The sequence below is a fragment of the Cyanistes caeruleus genome, chromosome 23, assembly GCF_971803275.1.
Source record: "Cyanistes caeruleus chromosome 23, bCyaCae1.hap1.1, whole genome shotgun sequence".
NCBI classification, from domain to species: Eukaryota; Metazoa; Chordata; class Aves; order Passeriformes; family Paridae; genus Cyanistes; species Cyanistes caeruleus.
Genome location: NC_141723.1, coordinates 4,177,061 through 4,190,595, shown reverse-complemented (window position 1 = coordinate 4,190,595; position 13,535 = coordinate 4,177,061). Strand labels below are relative to the sequence as shown.

At 47.5% G+C, this 13,535-nt stretch overlaps 1 protein-coding gene across 2 annotated transcripts in view; it reads right to left on the bottom strand.

The window, feature by feature from the left end:
• The window catches only part of LOC111939319 (uncharacterized), a 143,051-nt gene that overhangs the window by 38,669 nt on the left and 90,847 nt on the right, over nucleotides 1-13,535 (bottom strand). Inside the window, exons 8-9 of one of the 2 annotated variants that reach the window (XM_086861031.1) lie at nucleotides 12,757-12,818; nucleotides 3,489-3,520 (exon numbers count right to left, since the gene is read on the bottom strand). In XM_086861031.1, coding sequence (XP_086717157.1) covers nucleotides 3,489-3,520; nucleotides 12,757-12,818 — 94 coding nt within the window. The remainder of the gene's footprint in view (nucleotides 1-3,488; nucleotides 3,521-12,756; nucleotides 12,819-13,535) is intronic. The other variant, XR_015278844.1, reaches the window with a different exon arrangement.

Below are 13,535 nucleotides of genomic sequence, written 5' to 3'. Positions count from 1 at the left end.
ACGGACAGACACAAAACCCCGCTGGACACAGCTCCTTTTCCCACTGCAGAGGTGCTCGATTATCCCAAAAATGGGAGCTGTTCCCAGCCCACAACATCCAAGGTGCAAACAGCAGCTGCTGGCTGTGCAGAGCTTCTCACGAGCAGATGAAGCCACCCCCCAATTTCATATTTGAAGGGAAAACCCAGCCCGACTCCAAAGTTTCCACCGAGTCTCGGAGAAAAGCAGCGTGAATTAATAAAAGGGGGAAAGAAAAACAGAAGCTTTGTTCTAAAGTGGAAGCAGAAGATGTGAAATTTCAAAATCAGATGGCTCGGTCTGTGATTTCTTTCATTTAAATGAATTGATCTGTTGCTAAACTGCTGCTCTGGTGCCAAGAAAACTTTTAACTCCTTCGGCTCAAAGCCTGCAGCGTTTTGCTGTTCCCTCTCTCCTCCCAGCCAGAAAGAGATTAAATCAGAGGGGAGAAGTGAAAAAGGGAGTGGGGAAGAAAAAAAATCGGATAAAAAGGATGGGGGGATGAAACCCACATGCAGAGCACAAAGGAGCCCCGGTGCTTCGGGAGAACTTCTGGACAAACAAGGAGGTTCTGCCTCCTGCAGCGTTCCTGAGCCTTGGAGAGGAGGCAGAAAGGCCTTGGAGCTCCAGAACTCCGGGGTGAAACCACCAGCAGCAAGGAAACCCCCAAAATCCCTGAAATCCCTGATCTGACTCGTGGCAAACCTTCACTTACCGAGAACGCCAAAGCACTTCCAACAGAACCCCCTTCCCTACACGTGTGGAAAAGAAAGACAAAAAAAATGCTCTCAAAAACAGCCCTTCCCCCCTCCAAAAAATAGCTGCTTTGGTAAAATTTGGGTGAAAGTCCCTACTGCTTTTCCATTTGGTTTTGGGGTTGTTTTGCCCGCTTAAAAAAATAATAATAATAATAAAAAAAAATGGAATTAAAAAAAATTTGGAGATGCGTTGTAATTAGAGGTAATTCCAGGGGAAAAATATTTATGTGTTGAACAAAAAAAAAAACCAAACACAAAAAAAAACCCCAAAAAACAAAACAACAAGGAAAAAAAAAAAAACACCAAAGAAAGGGAAAAGAAAAAGATATTTCTATATTTTTATATCTCCCACTTTCTGCTGCAGTTTTCCCCTAAACTGCTGCTGCTTGCTCCAATCTGCTGCCTGCTTAACAACGGAATGACAGGCAACATCTGTTTGTATAGAAGCCAAGATCAAGCCTTCAAAATGTTTTTTGGCTCAGTTTCTTTTTTTTTTCCCCCCTTTTCTACCCCCTCCCCTTGGAAGAAGAAAAAAAAATAGAAGCAAAAGAAAAAGTAAAAGCGCCCAGGAAGATTTTGAAACAACTCAAGTGAGGCTGCAACTCTTTTCTCCTTGAGTTATTTCAAGGTACAGGACTTGGAGGAGAACTCTGCTTTTCTCCACCCTCCTCCCCTGCTCTCCCCACCCTTCAGCCTGTCGCTTGCCCCATGCTATTAATAAAGTATCACACAAACTGGGGGGGAAAAAAAAAATATAATCCAACGTACCTTGATCCCTAAAAGGCCACTCCCTCCTATGGGAGGGAGGGGGTTCTTCAGGAGGCAACTAAAAAAAATTGCACAGGGAGGGGAAAATGGGATTCAGGGACAGGCTTGCCCCAATCCTCTCACCCTGGTGGGTTTTTTGTTTTGGTTTTTTTTTTCCTCCTCTCCTTCATTTTATAGACAGTTAAATATATTGTTTGCAAAATCAAAGGGGTTGTGATGAAATTTTTAAAAAAATAAAAAAAAAATAAAAAAATGTGGGTGATTAAAATAAGTTAAAAAAGAAAAAAAAATTTTAAAAAAAATAATAATCAGCCCAGCTCCAAATGCAATTCCAATGAGTAACAATGTCAGGCTACTGCCAATTCTGTGGCAAATGGGGAGAAAGCACAATAATTCCACATGCTGAGATGTGAACAACTGGACAGGAACCAACTCTCGGGAAGTCACAATGAAAACTGTCCCAGCGCCCCCACCCCCAGCCCCTCTGCCGTCCTTTTCGGAGGGTACAGGGGGGGATTCTCTCCAGGGGGAGGGAAAAAAAAGATTAAAAAAAAATGGAGCCACTAATTTAACAAAAGGAAAAGGCAAAACAACACCGAGACCATCGATAGAAGCGGTTTAAAAACTCAGGGAATGTTTTATTCGCTGGAGATTTGGGACAAGGCTGCTGCATGCACATGTATGAAAAAAAAAAAAAAGGGAAAAAAAAATGAAAATAATCAGACAAGTTGCTAAGGAGACTTGTGTAAACTGGGAATCCAGGCACATTTCTGGCCTTTCCCCCCATATTCCATCTCGTATTCCGATCACGCACCACTGCGGCACGATTGCACCAATGCACTGCATTAATCTTGGCCTTAAACGGGGCTGCCTGGCAGAGCAGAGCCTGTGTATGGATCATCTTTCAAACTTAACAAGTTAAAGGCAGCCAGGGTGGCGGTGGGTGGGGAGGGCTGGGGGGGCGGGGACCTCGCTGCTGAATATAAAATATAGGAGCCCAGCTTAGTAAGGGAATTTTAAAGAGGAAGTGTTATCCGGGCTGATACAGAACGCTGCGAGGCTCTCGCTGCGTCTCTCCCTCTCTCTCTCTCTCCCACTTCTCCTGACAAAATCCCCGTTCCCTGGCAGATGTCTGACTCCCTGCCAGATCTAACAATGTCTGACCCACTCAGACACTGGGCTTGGCTCTCCCAGCATGCCGGGGTCATCTGTCCCTATGGAACACCCTCTCCTTCCTCCCCCTTGGTGCCCGTGCCCAAAGCAGGCACTTGGATGTAATATTTTCACCTTCCACTTTTAGGAAGGGGCAGATGGAATCAAAGCCTGAGCTATTTGTGTGTGGTGCCTGCTGGCCTTGTCTGGGACAGGATTAAACTTGGTGGGGTTTTCTGGTTTTTTTTGTTGCTCCTTGGTTTGGGTGCAGTAAATTCATCTCTCTTTAATCCTTCCCTCTCTTCCCCATCCCAACTGCTCTCCTGCTGAGGGACAGCTCAGGGGGAGTGTTCAGCACCTGCTTCTCCTGCTCCTTCTGTGCCCTGCTTTGGGGGAGATGAGGATTTCCATCCTCACACGAGAATCCAGGACTCTGCAAAACCAACAGCAGCGCACACGAATTGAAAAACAATTTCATGGGCTGTGCCTCGGAGCCTCATCCCACTGCCAGCTCCAAGGAAAAGTCTTCCCATGGCAGGGACTGGAATGAGGTGGGTTTTAAAGTCCCATCAAACCCGAGACCTTTCTGGGATTCTCTGAGTGAGGGGTGGTGCTGAGGGCAGCACATTCCAAAACAGGAACCCAAAGCTCCCTAAGGAGCGTCATCCTTGCTTTCTACCCGGGACAAAAGCACAGGAGAGGGAATTCCCTGTGCTCAGCCTCAGGAGGTTCCCTGTGGATGTCACCCCAGGCAGGAGAAGCATTCCATGAGGGGATCCACGTTTGACTCACCTGACTGCTTGTCTTGGTTTGGGAGAAAACACCTAAAGGAAAAATACCAAACCAACAAGTTAAAACTGTTCGTTTGAGATTTGCCTTTTTCCCTAAGTTAGGGAAAAAGCAGAAATCATCACAAAACATGATTTCCAAGTGCTTCTCTGAGTTAAAGCACACAAAAGAAACATTCCCCTTTCCTCAGCTTGCTCAGTTCCTTTGTACAGGTTGGTGTTTCTGTCCCAAACCCAAAAATGTGGGGTTGAGGCACCTCCCTTGAGGTCCACACACTTAGAGCTGGAATGAGGTTTAAGGGGTTGTTGAAGGTTTTCCCTTCCACAGCAGAGGAGAGGGATCAAGCCACAGCTCCTCATGTCCACGAAAAACCAGTTATTTTAACTTAAAATCAGTGAAATTGGTAGCTAAGCAGGCTCTGAGCTGGGCTGGGGCTGCCCACACCCCTCTGTCCCCTGGGGGAGCTGCCTGCAGACCTTCAACCAGCCCAGGAGAGCAGGGAAAACATTCCTTGCCTTTGCCTCTAGCCAGCCACCTGCAGCTCTCCTTTGAAAGCCTCACCCTGCAAAGCAGAAACCTCCAGCTCTGCTGGGGCTGGCTCAGCCCTTCCGAGCCCTGGAAAAGCACCGAGCCCTGAGCAGCCCCAAAAAGGAGCCCAGGGCAAAGCTCCCGACTGCAGAGAGCTTGAAAGGCACCACTATGGAGAAAAAACTGAGAAACAGCAAGAAAATTCACTTTGAGCTGACAGAGAGGAGGTTTGGTTGGGAAATTGGGCAGGAATTGTTCTCTGGGTGGGTGGGAGGCCCTGGCACAGGGTGCCCAGAGCAGCTGGGGCTGCCCCTGGATCCCTGGAAGTGCCCAAGGCCAGGCTGGACGGGCTTGGAGCAGCCTGGGATGGTGGGAGGTGTCAGGATGGAACTGGATGAGCTTTAATGTCCTTCCCACACCATTCCACGATCCTCTGGCAAAAAGGAGAAGAGGCTAAAAGATGCTAAACCCCCCTGCAGGTGCAGCACCAGGTGCTTTTCACACCTTCCCACTTTCGGGCCCTGAGGTTTTCAGAGGAATTTCTGCTGCTGAGGTTGACTGAGCGAGGCTACATTTCTGTTTTGGTTGCCAATTGGAAGCCACTATTTTTATCCACAAGTCCCCCAAAGCATCTGTTTCCCTGGAGCTATTTAAGATTTCCTTTTATAAGACCTACTTAGAGGTGTATCATTATTTTTAAACGTTACTCCATGCAGCCACACTCCCATTTTATCATCATTACAAGTGTCATTATCCGTGCATTTGAGCTGGGTAATTTAAAGGAGAGATAAAATCCTTGCAGGGGGGCTGAGAGTTGCTTCCCCTCCAGCAAATATTTTGGGATGATACCTGCCACTTGGAACAAGCTGGTTCATCCCAATGAAAGAAAAATAAATTCCAAGTTTTCTAGGAAAAAAATCAACAACTGGAAGCATCCATGGAGTAGAGAAATCCCCAGAAAAAAAAAGGAGAAAACCCCACTTAAGTGTTCCTGTAATGTGACAAAAATGGAGCTCAGGTCATTTAATTTAGGGAGCTTTTTCCCTTCTGCAGTTTCCCTCACGGATCCACCTTGCTGCTGTTGATGGCCATGGGGGTTTTTATTGCCTCATCACCAAGAAAATGAGATTTTATCCAATCTCTTCTTTCCAGCAGGCAAAATACACCTTTTTGTTTGTTATAGGTACCACATTTTGGGCAAAGAAGCACAGGATCCAAACTCTGGGTTCAACCTGAGGCAGAGCAGGAGTGATGCCTGAAACTGTAAATACTCAGGTGTGCCATGAAACACCACCAGGATATGCAGAATTCCCATTCCTGACAAGTAACAGCCCAAATTTGACCTAAGACTGCTGATATTTGGAATAAAAGCTGACTCATTGTCCCAGAGCAGGTTAAATGCATCAAGAGGTGAAGAGAATCACGTGTTATGAATGGTTTGGATTAAATTTTTCACACCTGTCAAGGCTTTCTAGCAAGAAATTTTGACCTCTATATGCCCTGTTCTAGAAATTCCACAGAGAAAATAAAATTTACCTTCTTCCAGCTTGAAGTTAAAGCTGTGACAAAGAAACCAAAGGCAAATTTTAACACCAAAACGGGGCAGCTGATCCTGTAAACTCTTCTAGACACACAAACCTTCAAGTACAAATTAATTTAGCAGAAAATAGATGTTGACACACCTAAAGAAAGCGTCCAGAAATTGTCTTTCCTTCTTCCCTTCCCTCCTGACGTGTCAGGCACCAGGAGGACAAACCTTCATCAATCAGATTGTGACTCTGGCAAAGAACTTCTTCAATTAAATGGATTTCAATGACCAGAACTTACTAAATACAGCTTTGGAGGTACAAAATTAACTCTTCTTGGTGCTGATCCTTTCAGCATTGCTCATGGATGCTCATTCCTTGGGAATCCAACCAAAGCCAGGGAAAAATGTACCCTGCCTTCATTTCCTGGCCTTGCCACCCCTCACTCACCAATCCTGGCTGTTCCTCACTGTCACTGAGGGAAGGATTAATTCACATCCTTCAAACTTTCAGAGATTTCTGTCCTTAATTTCCAGCTTTAAGCTGTTTCCACCTTGTGGGCACAAGGGGATGGAACGAAATTTTAACCCTAAATATAAGGGTTTCAGAAAATTGCGTGGATTGTCAGTTCAATTCCCTGGTGAAAGGGTCACAGGAGGAGGATGGGAGCAAGAGGAGCAGCAGAGATTTCCAGGACAGAGGAAGTGAACAACAGAGCCTGGAATTTATCTCACATCTCTTGGTTCCAGTCCAAATGCTTAAACCACAACATCATCCTTCAGGCCTGGGACACCAAAAAAACCTTTAACCCTCGTGCTGGAACCTCCTGAAGCATTTTCCATCATTTTTACAGCAGAGGTGGCCTCCAGGCTGGGGCAGGATCCTGATCTGGCTGCTCAGGGTTGGAGGAACCCAGCCCAGTTTGGGATCTCAGCCCATGCTGGGTTTAATTTCAGATTTGGGCATTTCATGACAGAGTTCTCCACGTATTTCTGCCTCAGCTGGGCTAGGGCAGTTTGCTGGGAGCTGAAAGTGGGGAGGGAGAACTTTCCAGCTGCAGTTTCTCACTGGGTGAGCATCCCCTGCCATTCCCTTCCAATTGGGGAAAAAATTCAGGAAAACTCAATAGTAGTGAGAATAATTTTAAAATAATCTTTAAGCACAAACAGACAAATTTTCATGGGGAGGAAAGAGGGAGGTCTTCTACTGTCCAGAACATTGTTTTAGTAGGCATAAAAACACTGCCAGCCCAGTGCCCTTCAACACAGACTCAGTCAAAGAATTAAGTTCAATATATGTTGATTTATCACAGCAAGAGTGAAGGCTGGGGGGGAAAGAAGGAGGAGGAAGAGAATGTCCATTTTCTCAAGGTGGGTCACATCATTTTGTGGCTGTGCTACCAGGGACACCTCCACGATTCCCCAAGGTTTGGAGCACGTCAGCAGCAATTTTGGGAATGTTAAAGAGCCGACAGCACCCAGTGAATGAATGGAGGGGGCTCCTTATAGCCCAGTCACCAAAGGAGGTGGATCACCAACCTTGGGGATGATTCACTCACAACCAAAAGCCAGAAAAACTCATCTCCTGGGCTGCTGGACACAGCCAGAGCAGAGCCCATGGTTCCTTCCCACCATCCTGGCTACAAAACCCGTCTGTGGTGAGCGGGAACGGGCTGGACCAGGCTGGGGAAGTGCTTCACACGCTGCTGGCAAACCTCCTGCAGGTACCCTCAGGTGTCTCTTTGCAGATCTAAGAGCAGCACGACTGAATTGAAAACATAGAAGCTGGAATCAGCCCTCTCAGCTGAAAATGGAGTTTTTTCTCTTTCCTTGCTCTTGTGGGATTGTCCCTTAGAGGCCCTAAAGGCTGAACACGTAGAAGTTGGTCCCGTTTGTCAGAGCAGCATCCACCGCTGCAAACAGGGAGAGGGAGAAGTGCTCCAGCCCTGCTTTAGATTAGGAAGAGACAGGAGAAATAAAAAGAGCATCTGACACCAAAATAAAACTGTTTTGGTCACTGCCATCTCTCTTATTCTAAATGAAGCAATTGTGGGCTCCGTTTGTTTTGCATTCTTAATTAGCAGACGGAACAGATGGCAAAGGCGTCACTTAAAGCCACACGTCCGACAAAATAACCCAGGCTGCCAGTGCTGGTTTTCTCTGGGAACAAGGAATACTTTCCCCTCTTCTTCCCATTGAAAGGCATCCTGAAGAGAGGAGCCAGCAAATGTCTGCGTGGAGCAGGGGATTCACCGCAGAAAGGAACCCATTGTGTCGGGAGTGTGCCGAGGGAGGGAGGGCAGGGCCGCAGCAAATGGGTTGCAGAGGGAACAGAAAATAGGGATGGAAACGAGCAGAGCGCTGCCAGGAACACAACGAGGGGCTCAAAGAAACATTGGGTCCCTCCTGCCCTCAGTTCTGGGCTTCAGAAAGAGGCTGGAAGGTCTGGGTTACAGCTCAAGGACGGCTGGATGGGAGATGCTCTCCATGAAGGTGTTGTCCCATACCTGACTCATCCTCTCCACACCTGGAAAAGTCCCTGAGGAACTCCTCAGAGCACAGCTCCCCATCCCTGGAAGTCCTCAAGGCCGTGTTGGGCCAGGCTTGGAGCAGCCTGGGAGAGTGGAAGGTGTCAGGGTGGAACTGGGTGAGCTTTAAGGTCCCTTCCCACCCAAACCATTCTGGGATTCTCTAAAACAAGCAAAGCACAAAGCTTCAGGCACCACCCACTGCATGAGGATTGTTCAGAGCTACAACCAGGACACAGTATTTTCCCAAAAATCATAAACCACGTGTGGTACTCACATCCTATTTCCTCTGCCTCAAGCACAGGGAAAGGAATGGGATAAAAAAACCCAAAAGAAACCACACAGAACTTGCTGAAAACAGGTCTTGGTCTCTGGGTAGTGCTGTACTCATGACCCAGAACACAGGGATGTGACATCTCAGAGGAAGAACTTCCCTGAGGAATCTCTCCTGGCAGCTCTAAGTCCCTTTATTCAGTCCTCCACCTCCTACAAAGCAATTTAATCCCTGTGAGCATCCCCTGCTTCTTGGAAAGGAGAAGGAGCCACAGACACTGATGGAGTTTTGTTCCTTTCACAGCCTGGTGAGGTGCTCTGACAGCCCTGCTGATGGGCTACAAGAGGATTTTGGCACAGCATTCCCCGAGCACCACGGATAAGCTGTTCCCAGCATGGATGAGTGAGCAGGATCAGGGCACGGCCTGATGGGCCAAATAATAAACATCAGGAGCCTCACCTCGCTCCTGCTGCAACGTGCCAGCAATCCCCAGCTCCCTCAGCCACTGTGGGCTCCAAAGCTCCTCTCTGGTGCCATGAAAATGCCAATAATGGTGAGTCCTGCCCAGCTCCTGCAGCCAGGGCTCTGTGCTCCCAGCTTGGTGTGTGCTCTGCCCCTCTGATGTTGTAAAGAGAACAGCAGTGATGCTCAGGACCTGCTCAGCTGAGCCTCAGCCATGAAGCAGAGCCTGGAGAAAGAGCTTGGGTCTCCAGGGAACAGCAGAGGCTGAGGGGAAAAGGAGAGGGGCCTTGGGAAGAGCACAGAGCTGGAGGAGGAGAGGTAAATCCCTATGGAAGGAGGGACAGGCAGGACCCAGAGCTGCTGTTTCCACCTCTCCCTCCTGGTCAAAGACCCCTTTGAAAAGCTTAAACCTCTCTGGGCTGGAACACACTGACTGTCCCATCAAATGTGTGGGACATCATCTTCCTCCACCGGCTGGTTCCAAACTTTTTGGACACTTTGCTCCTCATTCCTCTCTGTTTTCACTTCATTCCTCGCTTTGTTCCCACTTCTCTCTGCAGCTCCCTGACCTTACACGAGCTGAGGGCACTGTGCTCTCCCCAAGCACCCCTGTGCCTTGCCCCTGCCTCAGATGACATTTGTTACCTCCACTGGCTTCAATCTCCCTGCTCCATAACCCAGGAGAAACACCCCCCCCATGCCAAGGCACCAGGACACGGAGCCCAGGGCCACAGCTTAATGCCCTCCAAATTTAGAGCTGGACATTGCTCCACTGGCACAACATTCAACATCCAGCAGCTGCTCTAAATTCAGAAACTGCTCCACAAATGCTCTTTTCCCTCAGCTGGGAATTCCCTTTGGATGTGGAGGAGAGAGAATTGCTATCAGTGCACTGCCCTCGCCTTTTCTGGGGCTCACAAGGTCCATAAACACCTCACAGGGGCTGCCCCTCCTGCAGGTAAAATTCACACCCTGAGAAATGTGCCTCAGCCATCTCAGCTCGCTCCACAACACGGTTCAGGATTCCTTACACAGAAATTTGGGGATCTGAGGTGCCCAAAGTGTCAGACTCAATTCCAGCCCCCAGCCCTGTGCATAAAACGCAGTGACCATGGCAAAACATGCAGAAAGTCCTAGAGAAAAAAATCCATCTCTGCACCAGAGCAGTGGGAATAGACCAAGGAAATAGAGAAGGATGTGCTGCCCATCCAGTTTTAAACACCCAGCTGCCAGCTGCTTCCTTGTGTCCTGACTCACACAGCTCCTGCTGAAGTTGTGGGGAAAGAAAGATGGAATTTTCACGTTTTCAGTGGGGAAAAAAAAAAAAAAAGATTCAGTGCAGTGAAAATTGCTCACTGATGTGCTGCCTTTGGCACTCACCTGGCAAAGGGGAAACCTGGGCTCTGCTCCCTGCTCCTGCATTAAAGAATCAGCAATTAAAATGCACAATGAGCCCTCAAAGCTATAATCTCATTAAAAATAAGGACTGAAATTAAGCAATTCACCAGTCCAAGTCTTTCTAGGGCCACTGGAGGAAGCAGGAAGGGGAATACCTGCAGTAAGACTCTGCCTCTGTCAATACTTGGTTATTCATGCAAAGCAGGGCAGCATTAATGCAGGCTGGAGTTGAGCACACATTCCTGCAGGCTGGATGGGGTTCAGATTTCCTGGAGGAAGGGAGGGAACCAGAGCAGCCTGTCCCACATCTGAGGTGACCACATGGAATGCTGAGACAGGCCAGGGAAAGGAGCTGCTCCTGCTGCCTCCCACTCCTCCCTCATCCTGCCAAACCCAGCCCTCAGAGCTCTGAATTTCCATAAAATCCCAGAATGGCTGGGCTTGGAAGGGAGCTGAAAGCTCCTCTAATTCCATGCCATGGGCAGGGACACCTTCCACCATCCCAGGCTGCTCCAAGCCCCGATATCCAACCTGGCCTTGGACATTTCCAGGGATCCAGGGGCAGCCCCAGCTTCTCTGAGAAATCTATTCCATCCATTCACCACCCTCACAGGGAAGAATTTCTTCCTAACATCCCAACTAAACCCACTGTCAGTTTGAAGCCATTCCCCCTTGCCTTATCACTGTCCTATTTCACTTTGGGAAGGCTCAAAGCAAAGATTTTATGTATAAAGGAAAAAAAGATGGTGTGAGAGGAAAAGATTCCCTTTTGGGGCAGATTTTTGTCTCTGAACTTCCCAATTCTCCCACTGATCCCTCTTCCTCCCCCTCCTTAAAACACCTCTAGGAACAGATTAACCCCACTGAAGTCAAGGGAAGTTTTAAGACTTCTGAAAATTGGGGAGCTTCTAATTTGGGCTGAGTTCAGCAGATTAACAGGGGGCAATGTATCCATGCCCAGGGCTTAATCAAGGCCAAAAAAAGGCATTTGCAGCTGGATTTGAGCAGGACAAAGTTGGGATGGCAATTCCAGGAGCACACACGGCTCACAGGATCATCTCCATGGTGTGACTCACTGAATATTTAACTTGGGGACATCTCTTAGACCTGTGCCACCTCTTTTAGGACATCCAGGAGTGAGGAAGGAGGGACAGAGCTGGATCTCAGTGCTCACACAGAACATAAAATCTTCACCTTGAGCCTTCCCAAAGCGAAACAGGACAGCCCTGGCTCAAGGGGGAACGGCTTCAAACTGAGAGTGGGTTTCTATCAGATATTAGGAATAAACTCTTCCCTCGCAGTTTCAAACACCCCAAAGTGAAGCCCTTTACAAAGGGATTGCCTGGGTGGTTCACCTTTGTGCATGGAGCTCCTGGAATTCTCCAGATTTTCCTGCTGCATGGTGTCCTCCTGTTTCTTCCTGCTGGGAATTTTCCCTGGGATGTGCAGCACCTCTCCCGTGCACAGCATTAATTCCTGCCCACAGGCAGGGCTCTCACAAGTGCCATGAAATATGCACTTACCTCACTCCTCATCATGATCTCAGGAGAATGAGGTAACCAAACTCACCCACCAATAAATTCATCATCACTCTCCAACTCGAGTTTCCCCCCTTTTTTTATCATTATTAAATTAAACTTATTCACATCCCTGCTCCTGTGTTAAGGCATTTATGGCAATTTGAATAAGGATCCCTTTGCTCTGAATTCCGTCTTGAATTCCAAATATCCCACAGGAAAGACTCTGACTTGGGAGGAGATATCTGCCTCCTCTTCCTAGCTCCAAAATAAAGGGGATGTGCACCAGTACCAAACTCCTGGAAACTTCCACACTGGAAGTGCCCCAGGTTTGTTTTTCCCACAACTTTTCCAAGCTCTGACAAGGAGACTGAGCTTAGGAATAGCTGAGCCATTCCCACAGCCTCTGGAAAATCAAGCTTTTTATTGATTTTTGCATCTCTGAGGATGCTGAAAAGCCTCAGAACTCCATATTTCAAGTGATTTTGACAATGAGTCTCTGATATTGCTGGGGGCTTGAAGAATATGGATATAAAAGTACCCTGATCTCAATATTAAGATATATTTTCTGATAACAAGTTGAAGGTTCCTTTGCCCTTCTTTCCTCCTGTTCCTCTAAATTCCTGCCCAATTTTCTCAGGAGGGCAGAACTCGAATCCCTTCAAATGTACCCATGCAGCAACAAATAAAATAAAAATTAATAAGTGACTCAGATAAAGGCTTTCCATCTCAAGGCAGAGGAAAGTATTAGCTAATTAATCATCAAGTTGGCATTAACTTATCTTTTGGCACCCCCAAGAAAATGTAAATCTGAAACGAGTTGGGGGTGGTGGTGTGTGGAAACAAAGGAATAAGAAGCCAACAATAGTTTTGGAAATGGATGACAAAATCCAAATGTTCTGCCTGACTGCTGCTAAATTAAGCTCTGTGTTATCAGTGCAAAGATTAAGGAAAGAGAGATTTTCCTCTGAACCTTAAGTCACACTTTGGAGCTGCACAGGACACGGCAGCAGGAGCGGAGACAAGAGGATTCACTCACCCTGAAAATGAGTGGAAATAAAAGAGGATCTGCTCAGTTCTTGGTTTGCCCCAAACACGGTTCTGTGGAGGAAAAGAGGAAAGAAGGGAGTTAATTTTTTGTGTAGGAGATGAAGAAGTGATGGCCACCCGCCCTTCTATCCCAGGCTCCATCCAACCCACCTTTGCCTTCAGCCCTTTCTGCCCTTTTTGCCCAAACTGCCCTTTTTCCCCCCACTTTTAAGTGGGAAGGGCTCCAGTGCAATCCTGCCTTGAGCCAAACGCTGTTCTGGGAATTATTTCAGTGCTAAAACAATGAGGAAAATTTGTTCTCCCACCTTCCATCAGAGGCTCCCAGCTGCTGACCAAAGATGGAACATCATCAGATGGAATTGTGTTTTCTCCAATTGATTTTTTTTTGGCTTCCTTTGAGCAAAACTTCCCCTTTTCAGGGCGAGGTCAGCTCCACAAACACAGCAAAGCCCTCGATGGATGCACCAATTAATGCTTTGTCAAATTCTGCTCGAATTAAAACCATCCCAGCTGGCACTTTTACCCCAAACCCAGACGAGAAGCAGCGAGGGAAATGATTCCACACGTTCCTTCCTAAACTCCAATTAATAAATATTCAGCTCAGCTCAGTGGCAAAAAGTTTTGCAACCACCTGTGGGTGTTTAATGGGATCAAAGGAGCTGCATTCCTTCCTGCCCAGGCACAGATCCCTTCCCTGCCTGCTGCAGGAGGCAGCGGGATGGTTGGGCACGTTGCTCCTCCAAAAAGCCATTTTATTCCCAAAGAACT